Consider the following 18,622-nt stretch of genomic DNA (forward strand, 5'->3'; position numbering starts at 1 on the left):
ATCCCTGACTCTGAATCTCAGTGGAGTTTCCTGGGAAATGTACATTTGTGGACATTATTTTCTTTACAAGTTTTACTTGAAAGTATTCTATAACATAGATATTTCACTAATTTATATTGGTTTCCAACAGAAATTTTCAAAATTTGAGAAGTTTAAAACTACTTTTATCAATATTAAATGCCTAGGCACTTTTCTATACATGATATGATATATGAGAGACAGTACTCAGCTTGGTATTAGAAGACCTTGATTCAAACCCTGATTGTGCTGCTTTTTAACTGCATAAATAATAAACATGTATCAAGGGCTTCTATGTGGTAGGAATTATGCTTGGCACTATGGATACAAAGATAAAAATAAATTCCCTTAGAGATCACCTTTATCTCTAAATCTATGATTATATGAACTGGTGGCCCTCAAAATATCACAGAATTCATAAACGTTGACTAGAACATCTGACTTCCATTGATTTCTGGGAAGAACTAAATTTGCTCTAATTTTTGTGACACCTTCAAGAAGTAAACTTCCACCTAACTGTTAATTATTTTTTCTATTACCTTGCAGATATTTAAGATTGTTTATAGAGATTTACTTTGCTCTGTAATTATACATCATGATTAGAAAATCTTTTATAATCACAGAGCAATTTTACTTTAAATTATTTCATGAATTTTAGTGTACAAGTAGGAAAGGACTAAGTACCAGATAAGATTCAGTTCTGCATATCTTTAATAAATCATCTCATCTAACAGTCTTTTTGCTCAAGTACTAAACACTTTCCAGAAAATACAGCTGAGATAGGGAGTCAGTGACATCTCTGTGGTCACCATGGGGACTACTCTTTCTGATGCTATTTTTTAAAAATCTTCTAGGAGCTTTCTGACCATTTTTCATATGTGTTTATCAATACAACCCTTTTACTATCTCAAACAGGAAAGGGTAAGAGGTTTAGAACTTGGCAGAATTTGAAAACTAATGGATTTAAAATTTCTTATAGATAGGATTTTTTGAAGACATAATTAATCTATAACTCTAATGGAAGTAATGAAACAATGGGACCCTTAGCGATATTCCCTCCTCAATAATATCAGGTGACCAAGAGGAGACAAGGCATTCAATCAAATTTATAAACACTCACTATTTCTTCTAGAAAAAATGAATTGGCTTACCAGGAGCCTCAAATAGGATTAGGATTTTTTCTAATTGGACTGATTGACTAGGAAATCACAGGACTCCAGCTGTTTGGAGTGGGGGTGGTAAGAGAAACAAATTATGTTATTGCCTGACCTCTAGCCACAATTCACCTTCACTATATGGCTCCACAGAACAATAAATAAAAAATCAGGAAAAGCACAAGGGAAACAAAGCAGTCACAAATTTCAGGGTTTTTTTTGGTTTGTTTTTTGGGGTTTTTTTTGCTTTTTGCTGAGGCAATTGGGGTTATGTGACTTGCCCAGGGTCACACAGCTAGGAACTATTAAGTTCTCCCTACTATCTATACTTAGAACAGATGACCCAATTTTCTTCTTAATTGAATAGGATGAAGTCATATGATCAGATTCCCTCTTCCATTCATCAAAATGGATCATCACCTTTCACATCTTCTATGATCTGAGTACTGGCCTTGAAATGGAGAAGACTTGTATTCATGAATATAAATCCAGCTTCAGAAACTTATTAGCTATGTGACTGTGGACAAATTGACCTTCTTCACTTCCCCATTTGTGAAAATGAGTTGGAGGAGAAAATGGCAAACTTCTCTAGTACCTCTGCCAAAAAAAACCCTAACAGGGGTCACACAGAAATGAGCATAACTGAAATGACCCAACAAAAACAAACAAAAAAAAATGAGTCCCTACTCTTCACTAAGCCATAAATCATTCTACCTGTTTCCTTAATTCTGATGATTCTTGACTTTTTCAGTTCTTTGCCCAAGAAGCTACAACCTCAATAATATATCTTCAGATACTCCTCCATTGGCTCATTTTCCCAATAGTGAAAGATATTCAGCACTTCTCTGTCTACAATGTCTTCTCTCACAGAGAATCAGAGAATTTAGAATTGAAAGAACCTACACAAGTCATTCCAACTCACAATTGAACAGGAATCTCTTCTACAATATCTCCAACAAGTAGCCATCCAAACTTCACCAGAAGATCTACATTGACTGAGGAGTTATTTCTGGAGGCAGCTCATTTCACTTTTAGATCATTTTATTGGAAAATCTTTCCTTACAACAAGGCTAAAAACTATTTATCCTTAACTTTCACATATAGGTTTCATTCTACCCTCAAGGGACCATTGTTAACTGACACATAAAAGATGCTTAATAAAAAGATGGTTGACTTGACCAAACAGAATATGTGCAAGCAGAATTCCTCTTGTATATAATCTTTGCATATTCTTGTGGAAGGTGGGGGAAGATTCTTCAGCATTTTTTTTAACAGTATTGAATGATTTTTTCCGAGAAATATTAGAAAAATTAAATTGGCAAACTCAAGCATGAGAACAGAGGGAAGACACAAAGATAAAACCCCAATTTGTAAATATGCAAGACTACATAAATGGTATTAACACAAAAAATAATGAGATCACAAGGAAAAGCTTTAAGGAGAAAGAGTTCCATTTTTTGGTCATCTTGAATGTAAAGTATTGATAGGACATTTAGATAAAGGTATCATGAAAGCAGTAGAAAATGAAAATCTGTACATCAGAAGAGAGATCAAAAATGAATATAAAGGTGTAGGAATAATCTACATTGAAATGAGTAAGAAAGACATATATTGTCAACTTTTTCATATCTAAGGAAGAAAGGAAGTAGAGAGATGGGATAATAGCTGAAAAGAAGAATAAAGACAGACCTGAGAAAGTTTTTAGGCAGCTAGTAAAGAGTCAGTAATGAAGAAGAGATTAAAGATTTATAAAAGAGAGACTAACTGCTGAAGTAAGTTCCTAGAGAATATAAAAATATAATCCAGGATACAGGAAGTGTTATTATTAGCTTTAGGAAGGAAGAGAGTTTGCTCTTTGTACAAAGAGAAGGAGGTGGTTGTATGACAATGCTAAGTTTTATTGGTTGTTGTTTTTTTAATGTTAACAGGGGGAAAGCTGAAAGAATTCCTGTTGGATAGACTCAGTCTTCTCAGTAGAGAAGGTTACCATATCTGCTTCAATAATGAAAGGGGAAAGATAACTGGTGATGATAGAAGAAAAAAAGATGTTTTGGAATAGTTGTGGATGACATAAAGAGGTAAGGAGAGACAATTGTTGAGCAATACTTAGGATGCAGTTATAGTTATATACTTCACATATAAAATGAAAATATTCATACTTGCACTACATTCTACATGGAAATTGTTGATAATAAAATTATATATAATAATATAATATATGATAATATAATTATATATTATAATATAATAATGTAATATATTACATAATATAATATATAATATAATAATGTCTAGCATTTATAGAGCATTTTAAAGTTTGCAAAGTACTGTACATGTTATCTCACTTTATCTTCTCAAAAAGTTTGTGAGGTAGATGATAATAGTATCCCTACTTTACAAATGAAGAACCCAAGGCTCAGAGATAAAAGGACTTGGCTAGAGTCAAAGTGCTACAGTAAATGTTACAAAATCAGTTAGAGTTTGAGGCAAAATTGGGACTCAGATCTTCATGATTACAAGTACAGCATTTTTATCCAAATGAAGTAATCTGTATATAAAGTATTTTCTAAAAGGAAAATGACAAGTGATAGAAGAGCTGTAGGAAAACAGATATGTTAATGTGCTATTGGTGAAACTGAACTAGTTTAGCCATTCTAAAACACAATTTGGAACTATGCCCAAAAATCTATTAAATGGTTATACTTTTTTGATTCAGCAATATAACTACTAGGTCTACATACCAAAGAGATCTGACAAAGAGGAAAAGAAGCCATATGTTGAAAAATATTTATAGCATCTCTTTTCATGGTGACAATTAATTAAAAACTGAGGGAATGCCTATAAAATGGGGAATGACTAAACAAGTTATGGTAATATATTATCTTGTGATGGAGTACTATTGTGCTATAAGAAATTATGAAAAAGGATGTCTTTAGAAAAACCTGGGAAGATGTGTATGAACTGATGCAAAGTGAAGTAAGTAAAACCTGGAGAATGACTTATACAATAATAGTACTAGACAAACAACTTTGAAAGACTTAAGGATTTTGATCAATGCAATAGAACCAACCATAATTTTCCATACCATTCATAAAAAATATATTTGCCCACTTTCAGAAAGATTGGCAATGGACTCAAAAATAGATTAAAGAACAATTAATTTTGGACAAGGCTAATTCAGTTTTGCTTGACTACATACACATACACATGAGGGGGGAAAGCATTTTATGATTCAAAGAAAGTAAGCAAATGTGAGTAATCATTATCAATTTATACAAAAAAAAGATAACATCTGATATTCAATGAACCCTCAAAAACCAGGAGGAGGAACAAAGAGATTAGCTGATTGAGGTAATCAAGGAAAAATGGATTTGCTGATGAAAAGCCATGAAATATCAGAGAAGGTAGTGGTGTAAGGAATCTTAGTAACTAATGAAACACTAAAGTTGTAATTCAAGAATATAGCTACAGATAGGGTTTCTGCATTTTCTCACATAAGAATAACTTTTTAATATACAATATTACTCCTATGTACTTTTTCAGCTATTCTGCATCCACATTCAAATTATGAATTTCATATCACTAAATCTCAATGATATATTTATATGGTCATAGAATCACAGTCCCATAAATTTAGAGCTAGAAGGTATTGTTTAAGTAATCTAACCCTTTCATTTTACTGATTAGGAAACTCTCTTCATTAAAATGAGTTCCAATTCCAATTCCACATTACCTACTAACAGAGTGACTTAGGCAAGTCACTTAGTCTCTCTAGATCTCATTTTCCTCATCTATAAAATAAGGGGATTCTAATGTTCTTTCTAGTTCTGAATCTATTATCCAATAACCATGTTTGTTAATGAGACTTTGTTCATTTGTATATGGACAAACTTTTTCCCAATTTACATCAATTTATTAGGGTCTGACTATTCATAAAGTTCAGTCACTCAAACAGTTCTGTATCCATCTAACTTTATAGTCTTCTAGCCCACATAGCTCCATCTCATCCTTCAGAAAAACATGGGAGGCTTGATCAAATACTTTTTTAAAATCTCAATAAACTATATCTATGATATTTTCCTGATTTATCAGTTTCTGTCCAAAAAAATTAAGGAGAATCTGGAATGATCTGTTCCTAATGTGGCCCTTTGAGATCACTGATTCCTTTTCTAGATGTTAACATCCTTTTAATGTAAATACTATTTTAGAAATTTGCTATGAATTAAAGTCAAGCTCACCACCTATAGTTTAGAGACTCTGTTCTCTTTTTGACATTTGGGGCATTTCCTCTGTTCCCTGTTGCCAGTTCTATATCACTTGTTTTGTTTTCCACAGATTTTCAAAAATCACTGACAATAGTCCAGAAATCATCTCTAACAGTTTTTTCATGCTATTCCTTGAAGTCAGGCAACTTGAAGTCACCCAAAGCAGCTATTCACCATATTTTTTGATACTTTCTAGTACAAAGATTATTCACCTGTGGGGGAGGGGGGGAAAGAGCAAAATCAAAATTAAATAGCTCTGCTTTTTCTTTGCTGTTAATTAACATCATTACATATATTTCAGAAAGTTATTTTAGATAATGTTATAAAATAATCTTCTTTCCCCCAATATAAAGAAGCTCTTTTTGTTGTTTTCAGCTTTCCTCATATAATTTCATTGTTGAACTTAAAACTCTTTCTGAATTTTAGAGGAGGAGGAGGAGGAAGAGAAAAAGGAAAAGGAGGAGGAGGTAAGCAGAAAGTACTAAAAGTTTTTCCAGAGAAAAGGGTGAATTGTAAGGAAAAAGCAATTGCTTTTACCTCTAAGAAAAGGTGGAATCTATCCTCTGGTTGTGTCGGAAGATAATACATCAAATATCAATCAGAGGAAGAAGAGATAAGTAGTCATTGTTGGAAAATTCCTGCTAAAGAATACCAAGACAGTTATTTGTCAACCTGACATCAACAATAGAGGGTGTGTGTCTTCCCAACATATGGAGGATGTGAAAGAATACTCCCAAGTTTTAACAAAACTAAAGACCACTATCCTATCCAATTACATGGAGACAAATGATACTTACAGAAAGAAAATATTACAAGGAATTATAAAGTTCTGATCAAGAAGCTGAATAAGGACCTTAGTAGCAAAGGTGGTATTTCCATCACTGCCACTGACTTTAAACATGTAATTCAAAAGAGGAAGGCAGGTTTGGGATGCAAATAACTAGTTCTAAAGATGGCATCTAAAACTGTATTCAGGGTTCAAGACCTCAGCTTAATCCACAGGAATAATGGGTTGTTAGTCTAAGGAATGAAGTATACTAGAAGATTATTACAAATATTTTTGTCTGGGTTCTTAAAAATCTGACCAAGAAATCTTTAACTTGGAATGGAGAATTAAAGAGAAAAATGCTTTTATATATATATACATATACCAAAATAGACATTGTAGAAAATGGCAACTACAACAAAGAAGGATTAACAGTAGAGATACACTGTTATTCATTGATACCCAGACGACAAACTCCAAGAAGCAAATCAGCAATAAAATGCAGAATCTCCAATGTTTATGCAAAAATGCAAAAATAATAGATAATAAGCAAAGTGAACTGAATATTCTAATTAAAATCAGAAATTTTAACGTCATAAGAAAAATTGATACTTTGTGGGATATAATCCATGACTACAATATAGCTCTGGAAGAGTTGAATTTTTTCAAAAGAAATAGAATAAATGTAAAAGGAAAGCTAATAACATTGCATATTATGATGTACTTATGTGAGGAAATACACAGAGCAGAAGAAAAAGTGGAGGCAAAGAGAAGCATGATGATTAATGAAAAGGAAAAACTACAGACCACCAGAAAAAAAAAGCAAGAGACAAAAAAATTATATATAGGTCATAAAACTGTCATGAAGGCATAATAAAGAGTAACCCCTTTCCTAATGCCCACTGCTCAATCTCCTAATTGATAGAGATGAATGCCCTTCACTGAAATAAGGTTGGAGGAAGTGCCAGAGCAAGATTGATGGTGATGGCGAGGGAGATCCAGCTTTCATCAGTCCCCTTCAAATCCCCTTTGGAAATTCATTGAGTTTTAATTCTTCTTGATTTTTCAAGTATCAAGTTGCTTTGTGAGTTCCTAGCTTCCATCTTCAAGAGAGAAGATGAAAAAGACCAACTTCATGCCTGGTTCCTGAGGAAAAAACATTCATTCCAATGGAATAGCTTCTTCACTCTGTATGGTCTAGTATATATTCTTCTGTGTATACTTTCTCTGATTTTTGTTTTGCTGTAATTTGAATAAATGGGGAGGTGTTGTTATTGGTTTGTTTTGTTTTGTTTTTGCTATTCTTTATGTGTGTTCATTGTGGAATCAATATTAGGTGGAAAAGGGTCTAAACTTTGGATATAGAACTTGGGGTTCTCCATATGCACAAAATTATAAGATAAAAGTCATATATATGTGTGTGTGTATGCCTTGTTCTTCACCTCTAGTTCATCACCTTTCTATCAAGAAATGGGAAATATACTTTATCTTTAGAACTCTGGAGTTGTCAATGCAAAGTTCCTACAATTGAATAGGGTTCCTAATTTGGGGTTGGTGAGGTTGTTTTTCTATACAATCTTCTATTTTTATGTATTGTTCTCCTGGCTCTTCTCATTTTACTCAGTATCAGTTCATGCTAGTCCCTCCAGTTTCTTGCAAAACCATTTCTTTCATCATATTTTACAATTCAATAATACTATATAATGTTGCTGTAGCATAATTTGTTTAGTCATTCCCCCAGCTGATATTTCTTCCAAAACTTTCCACTTTATTGGTTTCAACAAAAAAATCTATCATTAATTTTGTCCATGTCAGTTGTTCCTTTCCCTTTTTCTTTTAATTCTCAAACAGCAGTTTAGTGACTTAGAAGGACGAATTATAGCTCCTAATTGCTTTCCAGAATGAATATTCCAGTTCACAGCTCCACCAACAATGTATTAGTGTGCCTGTCCTCCTACATGTCCTACATTTTCTTTTTTGTTATCTTCAACAAGCTGATAGAAGTAAAATTTTGCTTTATGTTTTTATAGAATTGTTGATAGCTTGCTTTTCTTCTTTTAAGAACTACATGTTCATATCCTTGGACCACTTTATCTATTGCAGATTTTGGGCAAGCCATCATCCAACCTTTGTCAGCCTCAATTTCATCATCTATAAAATGATTCTTATTCTTATTCTTATATATTTGAATCAGGTTAGATCTTTATCAGAGAAACTCAGTGCAGAATATAAAGAACAATATAAGCCTACTACAATAGTACCAGAATACGAAGCACAACAAAAATGTTTTAAAGGATATATTAGTAAAAAATTAGAAAAAAGAAAAATGAAAGGAGAGACAAGACTGTTACTTGGAGAAGATAGGGTATTGATAAAAGATGATGGAAAGCACATAGAACTATTTCTCTCTTATTTTTTTGATTTTACCTTTCAAGAAAAAAACCCTTGCTATGGAAAGTGCAAAACAAGAATTGATAATATAAAGTGGACTCCCAAGAAAAATAAAATTATAGTAAGAGAAGAACTATATACTTTAAATAAGTTCATCTTTATGGCCATATGAACAATGTTACAGGATATTGAGATAAAGAGGAAATGTGATTACTGAACCAGTAAAAATGAGCCTTGAAAATATATGCAGAATATGGCTATAGGACTGGAAAAGGACAAATGTTCTTCAATTTTCAAAAAGGGGAAAAAATAGTCTTAAAATTATAGAATATTTACACTGATTTGAATTTCTAACAAAAATATAAACTGCATCATCATCACCAATAATAATAACAGCTAACATTTATAAAGAACCTTAAAGTTTTCAATGCTTTACATATATTATCTTCAATTCATATATTATTATAATAACCCTATTAGATAAGTACTATTATTATTTTCATTTTATAGATGATGAAATTGAGGCTGACAAAGGTTGGATGATGGCTTGCCCAGAATCATAAGCTAGTAAGAACATTTAGCAGAAGTTGAATCCTATTCCAAGTTGGGGGTGGATCCATGAATATTCTTCCAGTCAATAATGACACTTTCCCTTATATCTCAAAGCATTGTATTTGGTTTCTACTATGCACATTAAAAAAAAATAAGAAAAAAGCCAGGATTCTTTCATTAAAAACTAGTTATGCCATACTAATATAATTCCCTTTTCTAAAAAATTATAGACATAATTTATCTAGATTTCAACAAAATCTTTGAGATTTCAGATTATTCTTATGAACAAAGTGCAGATATAGGTTAGTAGTATAGCTAAGTTGATTCAGAATTAATTTATTGACTAGATCTCAATAAACAATCATTGATGGATCAGTGTTAACTTAAAAGGAAGTGTCCAATAGACTTTTCCCGAGATCTCTCCCAGTCTTGTACTATTTAATTTTTATTCAGGTCTTAAAAGGCAGCCTTTGTTAATGGATAGTAGTAGACCACAGTGCCAAGGAGATCTGGGTTCACATACTGCCTGAGTTACCACAAGCAAGTCATTTAACTTCTCAGTTCTAACTCTCTGAGATTATAAATTATGAAGAAGGTGCTGACATCCTTTAATAGAGGGAGTTTTGTCATCTGAAAGTTCCCTATTCAAATGAAATCCAGGTCCAACTTTTATCCTTAATTCCTTATTAATGACTGGGATAAAGGTCAAGATAGTGTGCTTTTCAAATCTTTAGAAGATGAAAAGCTCAGGAAAGGAAAATGTAGGAATTGAGATCAAAAGTCCTCAATGGCCTACAATAATAGGAAAAGTTAAAGGCATGTCAATGGATTAAAAAAATCCCACTTCACTAGTACAAGATGGAGTAGACATGACTGGACAACAGTTCATATTATAAAGATTGGAGGTAAGGGAGAAGTTTAATGGACTATAAATTCAATATGAATTGACAGTATGATATAATAGCTAAAAAATTAAATGAGATCTTAAGCTGTACTAAGAGACATATAAAGCCTACAACATATAAAGTAATAATCTCATCATATTCTGTCCTGATCAGACCACCCCTGGAGTATTATTCATTAAATGAGTATAAAAGATGTAATTATTGAATATTGTGTACTTTTTTATTGCTGCATTTGAACTAAGATATTGACATACTGGAAAATGTCCAGATGTGAGCTATTCACTATTCAATCAGTGATAATGAGAAAAGAGACCATACCCTATGTGCATATATGAAAAAAATGGTACTGATTAGCCTGAAGAAGGACTAGAGCTGAGTAAACAACTATTTAAAAAATATTTGAAGGGAAATCATGTGGCCAACCAATTTTATTTGTTCTGCTTGACCAGAAAGGACTAAATTTGAAACTCTGAAAAAAATTGCAGAGTGTTTGTTTTCTGCAAGATTTCAGCTTGATGTAAAGAACCTTATAAAAATTAGAAAGTCAAAAGTAAATGAATTACTTTGTCGCTAGTGGTTTTTCCTCACTGGAAGCCATCCTAAAAAATCCAACTCAGAAGTCACTTCCATGAAGCCTTTTCTGATTTTTCCAGTCAATACTGACACCTCCCCTTAAATCTCAAAGTGTTATATTTTAAATCTAATGTGCTTATCAAATATTATTATCAAAATATGTATCACAAACACATGGGTAAGAACTACATCTAATCTAAATTTTCCCAGTGTCTAGTAGTTTGGGGCATGTAGTGTTTAATAAATATTTGTTGAATTAAATAACATGGCTCAATAACCATCATACACACACACACACACACACACACACACACACACACACACACACACACAAACACTTACACATTCCTGTATACCATTCTCCAAATGGCAAAGATGAGTATCCCAATGCTATATCAAGACCATAGTCTGAAGGTGAAATGGATTCACAAAGGTAACATTGACCTAATCTCATAGAAAATATCAATTTGTATTTGCATTAAATTAAACCAGATAATAAATTATTTAATTAAACCAGCTATAACCTTAAATTTCAACAGGAATGAATAGCTCCCTTGGATATCAATTATAGTCCTTTCCATCAAACCTACTTAATATAATTTCATCACAACAAATAAAAATGATGTTCAACCAATGGGAAGTTCAAGAAATCTCCCAATTTGGAATTACCATGGCTAGACTATCAATTTAATTCAAGCTCTGCCAACAAATTAATACTAGCAAAATAGTTTCTCCTTAAGTTGTAGGGTGACATTCTGAACTTCTGTTATATGAGCATAGTTGTGTAGCAACAATCCAGCACTGGTGATGTCATCTACTGGAATTTAAACTATGCCCACCTCATATCTCCAAGGAGATTTCTTGAAATGATGTATAGTTACAACAGTAATGCCTTAACAATAGCTAGCACTTATAGAATCTGCAGCATTATCTTCATGTGCTTTTAATGATATATGATCAAAGCACTAAAGTTCCCATTGAAATCTCTTTCAGGTAAAGTTTGACTTCAGATATCACAAAGGAAAAGAAAAGGATGAGGGAAAGATATTTTTCCATACCAAAAAGAGAAAGAAAGATGCCCAAAGCTGCTCAACTGCTTATTTCAATACTGTATGGAAGGAGTTTATAAATGTCTGTATGATTCCAGTTAATGCTCTTTTTCAGCAAGGCATCTGAAGAGTGACAGGCAGCCTGCCTAGATATGCAGTGGGCCTAACAGGCCTGGAGCTGTCCAAACTTTCAGCTTCCTCAGTAAAGAGTTTTAAATCCAGCTCATGACTAATACTTTGAGGCTCTTTCATGTATTTTTTTCTTTTCTATAACAAAAATAATCTTCAAGTCAATCACACACACACACACACACACACACACACACACACACACACAAGAATCTGGGATAAATAATGATACAAAAGTGATGCTTTATTCAGTTTGCGAGAGAACTGATTCTAGACTATAAGCTCATCTGGGAAATTGCCAACAGCCCCAAAGTCATATATAAAATGAAAAAATACATTACAGGAAAAAATAAGGTTAGATCCCTAGGGCAATAGCTTAAGTCCCTTGTCTTCAATGACCAGAAACTCCCTCTGTATCATTTTAGGAAATGAACACTTCTCCCTACCTTGGGACTAGCCTGAAATTCATCTCCTTCTTAAAAGAAAGATTCAAAATCATCAGAAATTCTTCCTGCAATTTTCACTGAATTCCAACCTGGTGCAATTCATTTCAATATTGTTCAAGAAAAGAGGACAATAGCAGGGGATGCCCTTGTATGCTTATGCTCTCTACAGACTAATAAAGACCTTATTGCAGACCTTGCCCTCAAAAGGCTGGCTGAGGATTCATGCTTGTAGGATTTGCATTCTAGGTGCTATATCATTACATCCAAGTACATTGATCTCTCCACAAGATATTCAATAAAAGGATAGGCACTCCCATATTTTTATGTTATCAAGAAAACAAAAACTATCTGATATTTCTCTTTTTACTACTACCTTCCATTCTGAGCCCAGATGTCTACATAGCCTCCTTTTCCATGACCTCATCATCAAATTATTTCTGATTTTCTGATTGGAACAACTCTTCCTAGACTTAAGATGAGAGTGGGAAAAAGTATGTCATAATCTTTCCAGTGTTAGTGTGGTAACTTGGAAGCAAAAACCACACAGAAAACTCAAAACCCAATCTTCATCCTCATAATAAATTCAATTCATCTGGTATTTGTGAAATGCATATCCTTCCCTGTAAGGAGCTCAAAATCGAGTTATGTATGTATAAGCATACGTGAAAACAAAGCTATGATAGCTATGTATCATAGAGAAGAGAGTGATGGACTTGGAGTCAGGAAGATCTGAGTTTAAATTCTACTTTATATATTCACTAATTATGTGATAATGAGCAAGTTATTTAACCTCTCTCCACTTCAGTTTTCCCATCCATAAAATAAAAATAATAACACCTTTCTTATAGATAGGAAAACAAATTGAATAATATGAAAAGTGCTTTGCAAATTTTAAAGTTCCATATATATGCTATTTTATTATGATTATCACATTCTACCTAGGTCAATGGGCAAATATGATCCTGGGATGACCGCTGGTTGAGTCTTTTAAAGTTTCCAAACTTGTTTTAGGAATGCAGGAAAGCAATAATCTGCCACATATCAGATGAACTATATCTGAGCAAGTATATCTGAGTGTCACAGGAAAATTAATATAGCCCATTGGGAAGAAGGGAAGAAAGGACTGAGGAAGGAACCATTAGTAATTAGAATTTTCATCATATAACTCCCAAGATTTTATGTTCCCTAAATACAAGGATCCACACTAAGCTCTCAAAGAGAAGATGGCCCAATGATGAGTTTAGAATTGTTCCAAATAATATCTATTTCCTCTCCCTTTATGTCCATGACCACACAGAACTGAATGCTGGACCCACTGCTAAGAAATTTTCTTAGAGAATTACAGAATCAATACAATACAGGGTGCAAAAAACCAGTACAGTTGTTAGATTTCCAGGCCTAAAGGTATGAAGACCTATCTTCCAGAGTTCAAACTTGATTTATTTTCATGAATTCAAACTCAATATCAAATACTTACCAGTTACATGATCCTGGGCAAGTTACTTAATCCTGTTTGCCTCAGTTTTCTCATCTGTAAAATGTTTTGAAGAAGTAAATGGCAAATCACTACAGTATCTTTGCCAAGAAAACCCCAAATGAAGTCATAAAAAGTTGCACACAACTAAATAACAATGGAGTTCTAGCTGCTTCTCTGTATTGAAATTAGTATTTTATGAGCTTCCCTCTCTTTGGAGCCTAAGCAAGATATTCCCCTTACTTTATCCCAGGCTGTATTCCAAAGCAGGACAATATTCCCCAGGGATGAATCCCTTGGTCCTCTCCTAGGATAAGAGAACATTGGTGACCCAGCCAAGGACTTGTCTTTGTAGATATTAGAGAATCACATTGCATTTTTTCCAGAGAGGAACTTCTAGAAAAGCTATCCAATATAATATGAGATAATTGAAAGCAAGGACCATGTCATTTTTCAACTTAGTATTCCAGGTCTTAGTACAGTACTTTGCATATAATAGATGTTTAAGAAATGTCTCCATATACAAGACTGTCTCTAACACAAAGACAGAACAAGTTCTGAAAGAAGAAAAAGCAAGATTGAAATATAGGTTTTCATATGTCTTAAGTATGTCACTATTAATAAATCACTTAACCACTCTGAGTTTCAGTTTTCATGTCTATAAAATGGGTCTGATAACATTTATGCTGTTATACTTCAAAGCTCCATTGTTAGACTCAAAGGGGTAAATGTATATAATGTATTTTGCAAACCTTAAAAGATTACAAAAACATGCAGCATTGTTCTCATTTTCTGACAATAGATCATATCATCACACATTCTCCCAAGGGATACCAATCCAGCCAAGACCCTTTAGATGTTTCTAAGTCATATTAATGAAAACATAGCAATAATGATTCTGTGAGAAAGGATACTTAATACACCAAGTGATCAGAATTCAAATAAATGGTCCGCAGAGGATAAGTTTCTCTTAAAATAAGACTCAAAATAAGTTTGATTTGGTTTGTTTTTTTCATGAAAACTGTTCATAGTACTAATTCTGGAATCAGAAAGACCTGAGTTAAATCCGGCCTTAGACACATACTAGCTGTATGACTCTGGGCAAGTCATTTAACTTTTATTTGCTCATTTGTAAAATGAAGAAAAGAATAGTATCTGCCTCCCAAGGTTATCATAAGGATCAAAAGAAATGATATTTGTTAAGCATTGTGCCTGGAACATACTGAGAACTATATTAATACTAGACATTATATATATAAAGACATTATATATATAACACAAAGTCAGAGCTTTCTAAATGCCCCCCCAAAAAAAATAGGCAAGGACCCACAGCAAATAACCTTCTCCCCCAGAAAAAAAAAACATGGATACAAAATCCAGCCCTAAACTGAAAGCTTTCTTGTGATACATGTGTCTCCCTTGGCACTAATATCCAGGCCATTACTGTAGAGTCATTCATCCTAATGAAATGAAATGCTTTTTCAAGGGGATTTAATTGGTCAGAGTATTCAATGAGGAAGATAACCAGATTAATCACTTAGATTGGGGCTAACTAGTCATGTTACCTTCTGCTTGTTTGAGTTTGGTGTTTTCTGCTGTAAAATTCTGATATTTATTCCAGAATGAGACACAGAGAAAATCTTTCTTCATGGATGTTGAAATCCTCTATGAGAATCCAAGAAAGGTGGACTATTTGCCATAACTCCCCTCTTGTCCCATCTATGAAAAAGAATTGTTCCTTGAACCCCCACCCCAACCTCTGCAAAACTATACTTGAGAGCTTCATGGACTTTGGCTAGTTTTGTAGTATTTTCAATGAGTGCTCACATCATATTTGTATCTATTTAGCCCCCTCATTCTTCCCATATAAGTTTTATACACTAATATCAGCAAAGTCACACACACACACACATACACACACACACACACACACAATAACAAACATCATTTTGGTCTCTCCATTTCATCCCCTTTGGGGACAGTATATGATCAGCTTAATATATGCTTGCTCAAAGCTTTTTCCTTTCCTCTTCTCATTCTCAAATGCTTTAACTCACAAAATGGCTGTGTTCTGGTCAGTCTTATTTGATTTTAGTTTTATCTGAGTGATAAAAGCAGGATGGCATAATAGAATGGCAAGAAACATACCTGTATTTTAAGGATCTGTATGCTTTACTTGTACACACACACACACACACACACACACACACATGCACCTACTCTTATGCAAATGCACACAAAAAAAGAGCATGTGCTTTTGACTCTGATTGGGAAAACAGAGGCCCTGGGACAAAAAAAGCACCCAGACAGTGAGGGATTTTAGAACCACAGAAATACGAATCACTGTTGGATGTGGTTTGCAGCTTTCAGTTAGAGGATGTCTCTAGAAACAATATGGAGAACTGTGCATTTTCTACTTTTTAATTTAAAATAAATCAAAAAAAGAAAAAAGATCACAAGAATCACAATTGGAAGAGACCTTAGAAGTCATTTTGGCTAATGTCATCATTTGACACACAAGGAAACTGAGATCCATGGAGGTGACATAACCTATTAAAAATAGTCAAGTTGTTTCTTGTTGTGCCTCCCACCCCCACCCCAACATAAACATAACATATTGTCTCTACTAATTCTCATGCTCTAATATATGAGTTTTTAAATTTTCTTTTCCTGCCTATGATCCCCTGAGTTCCTAAGTGATCATTATAATGATAAAAAGCTCTCCTTCTCAGTAAATATGCCAGCTTTCCTGAAGATAATATAGGAAGGACAAATGATAGGGATTAGGAAAGGGAATTGTGTCAAACTCCATCTGAATAAGCTTTCGTTTACCAAAGTGTGGCTGAGGTGGCCTCCCCATCTCTGAATCCCTCCTCTTAAGCACAATAGGCATCCCCCTAATACAGAGCTTAGCCTAAGTCCTCAGTGAAATTTAGTCCCACAGAGAGAGGATAGCCCAGCCCACCTAGCTGCTAGGGAATATCCTCTACCATTAGTTCAGAGCTAACTGAAGGGGAGGGGAGGGTCTTGACTAGGCTATGTCAATGGGACTATATTAACAAGGTCTCACTAGAGAAAAAAACTGAAAGAAAGAAAATTCCCCAAAATAATCTATCTCCTCTGGCTTCCTCCAGATGTCTGGGCCTTTGTTCTAGCTGAAACGGCTGGTCCTGCCCCCACCCCCATAGAAAAATGGAAGGAGAAGGTTAGGGATAAGAAGATAGAATATCATTGGCAGGTGGCCAATACCTGCAAAGACCCCAATCTAAGGATATGAGTAATGGATATAAAGAAACAATTTTCCCCATCTTTTTATTGAGAAGATGAAGAATGAGAGCAGGAATTCAGAATTAATGTTGGTGGGAAAGGAGCACAAAGTTGCATGGGATGGAGGTGAGAGAGGAGAGATAAGGACTAAAGTTCTCAAATCCAAGAGTTGACCGGCGATCTATGTCTGAGTTTGTCCATCAAAAGCAGTTTTACAGTTTATACCATCAGATGTCACCATTATCTTTATTTTCTCCAACATAGAAATGCGTTTCTGGGGTACCTAAGGAATATTTCAAAGCAGAATTCTTTCGCCTGATTTATCCTGATAATTGTTCGATTCTCATTTTAATCGTGGAAATCACACACAGACTTACAGTCGGATAGTGCCATCCACAGATTTACAATCAAACACAATGACAGTCACATACTAGCACCCACGAACCCACAATCACAAGCTATCACCAACAGATACACTCGCACATAGCATGCAGACACAATCACGCAGCACCACACCAACACATTTACATGCTAGCTGCCGTTATCACTCCAACATCCGCACTCACATGGGTACCACAAAACCCATACCATTCCACTTGTATTCCTATGAGTCTCCGGGAGATAGCTCTCCTGGGTCAAATAGCTCCATAAACATACAACGTATCTGTTCCCCGCCAGCCTAGCCGGGCCAGGCCGGGAAGTCTACCTGTCCCTTACTCACACATAGGCATGATAGATGAAGGCCCATCCGCGGGGTCTCTCCAGCACGTTGTAGAGGAAATTCTGCAGCTTGCGGTAAAAGGCATTGCGCTTCGGGGGTTTACCAGTGCCGGCGCCGCCCGAGCGGGGCTTGCTGAGAATGCTGCCGCGTTTACTGCTCTCCGAGCCAGCGATAAGCAGCGCCCCGTCCCGGGTGGAGTCGGGGGCCCCGGGGTCCAGCCCAACGAAGCCCACCTTGAGTTTCTTCTCTCCGCTGGGCCCCGGATAGACTCCCCCATTGCGAGATTTCTGCACCATCCTGGTCCCCCGGGGCTGCGCCCCAACTCACCGGGAGACTGGGCTCGCAAGGCCCGCAAGGGTGGGTAGGGAAGGGAAGGGTAAGGGAAAGGGGGAGTAGGGTAGGGGGCCCTTGGCGCTCAAGGGCGCGGGGAGCGGTCGCCTCAGCGGGGGCGCATGCTGGGAAACGCTGGACAGCACTGAAGCTCTCGGCCAGGGATTAGCATGGCGAGTCTGGGAAAATAGAGCAAGAGAAAGAGCTGGACTGGTGGGTTGTAAGGCTGAAGGGCCGGAGGCAGGCTCTGCGGCAGCTTCCCCAACCTTACAGCGCGCCTGGTAGAAAGGAAATGTTGCGATTGATTGCCTGGGCTCCGCTCAGTTTGGCTCAGCTCAGCCCACTCACTCCCTTGCTCTATCACTCACCAGGAGCCCGCAGCTCAGGCTTCTACCAAGGCTGTCACGGCTCCTCCCGGCCACCATCCGCTCCCCCCTCTCCCGCCCCCTAACAACCCCCTCCCCTTAATTAACCCTTCGAAGCCTGCTTGGCGACTCAGGCAGACGAAGAGTTGGAGAAAAAAAAAGAGGATGTCCCCAGGCTGGGAACCCTAGGAAAGGGTCTGGGATTTATGCCATAAGT

General features: G+C 35.5%; 1 protein-coding gene across 6 annotated transcripts in view; it reads right to left on the minus strand.

The window, feature by feature from the left end:
• KCNQ2 (potassium voltage-gated channel subfamily Q member 2) overlaps positions 1–18,397 on the minus strand; it is a 155,458-nt gene extending 137,061 nt beyond the window's left edge. For 4 of the 6 annotated variants that reach the window (XM_051976754.1, XM_051976755.1, XM_051976756.1 and 1 more), the window contains exon 1: positions 17,711–18,397. In XM_051976754.1, the coding sequence (XP_051832714.1) occupies positions 17,711–18,006 (296 nt within the window). In that variant the 5' untranslated portion in view covers positions 18,007–18,397. The remainder of the gene's footprint in view (positions 1–17,710) is intronic. The other 2 variants (XM_051976758.1, XM_051976757.1) reach the window with 1 other exon arrangement.
• Positions 18,398–18,622: the final 225 nt, after the last annotated feature.

Source organism: Antechinus flavipes, chromosome 2 (assembly GCF_016432865.1).
Source record: "Antechinus flavipes isolate AdamAnt ecotype Samford, QLD, Australia chromosome 2, AdamAnt_v2, whole genome shotgun sequence".
NCBI lineage: Eukaryota > Metazoa > Chordata > Mammalia > Dasyuromorphia > Dasyuridae > Antechinus > Antechinus flavipes.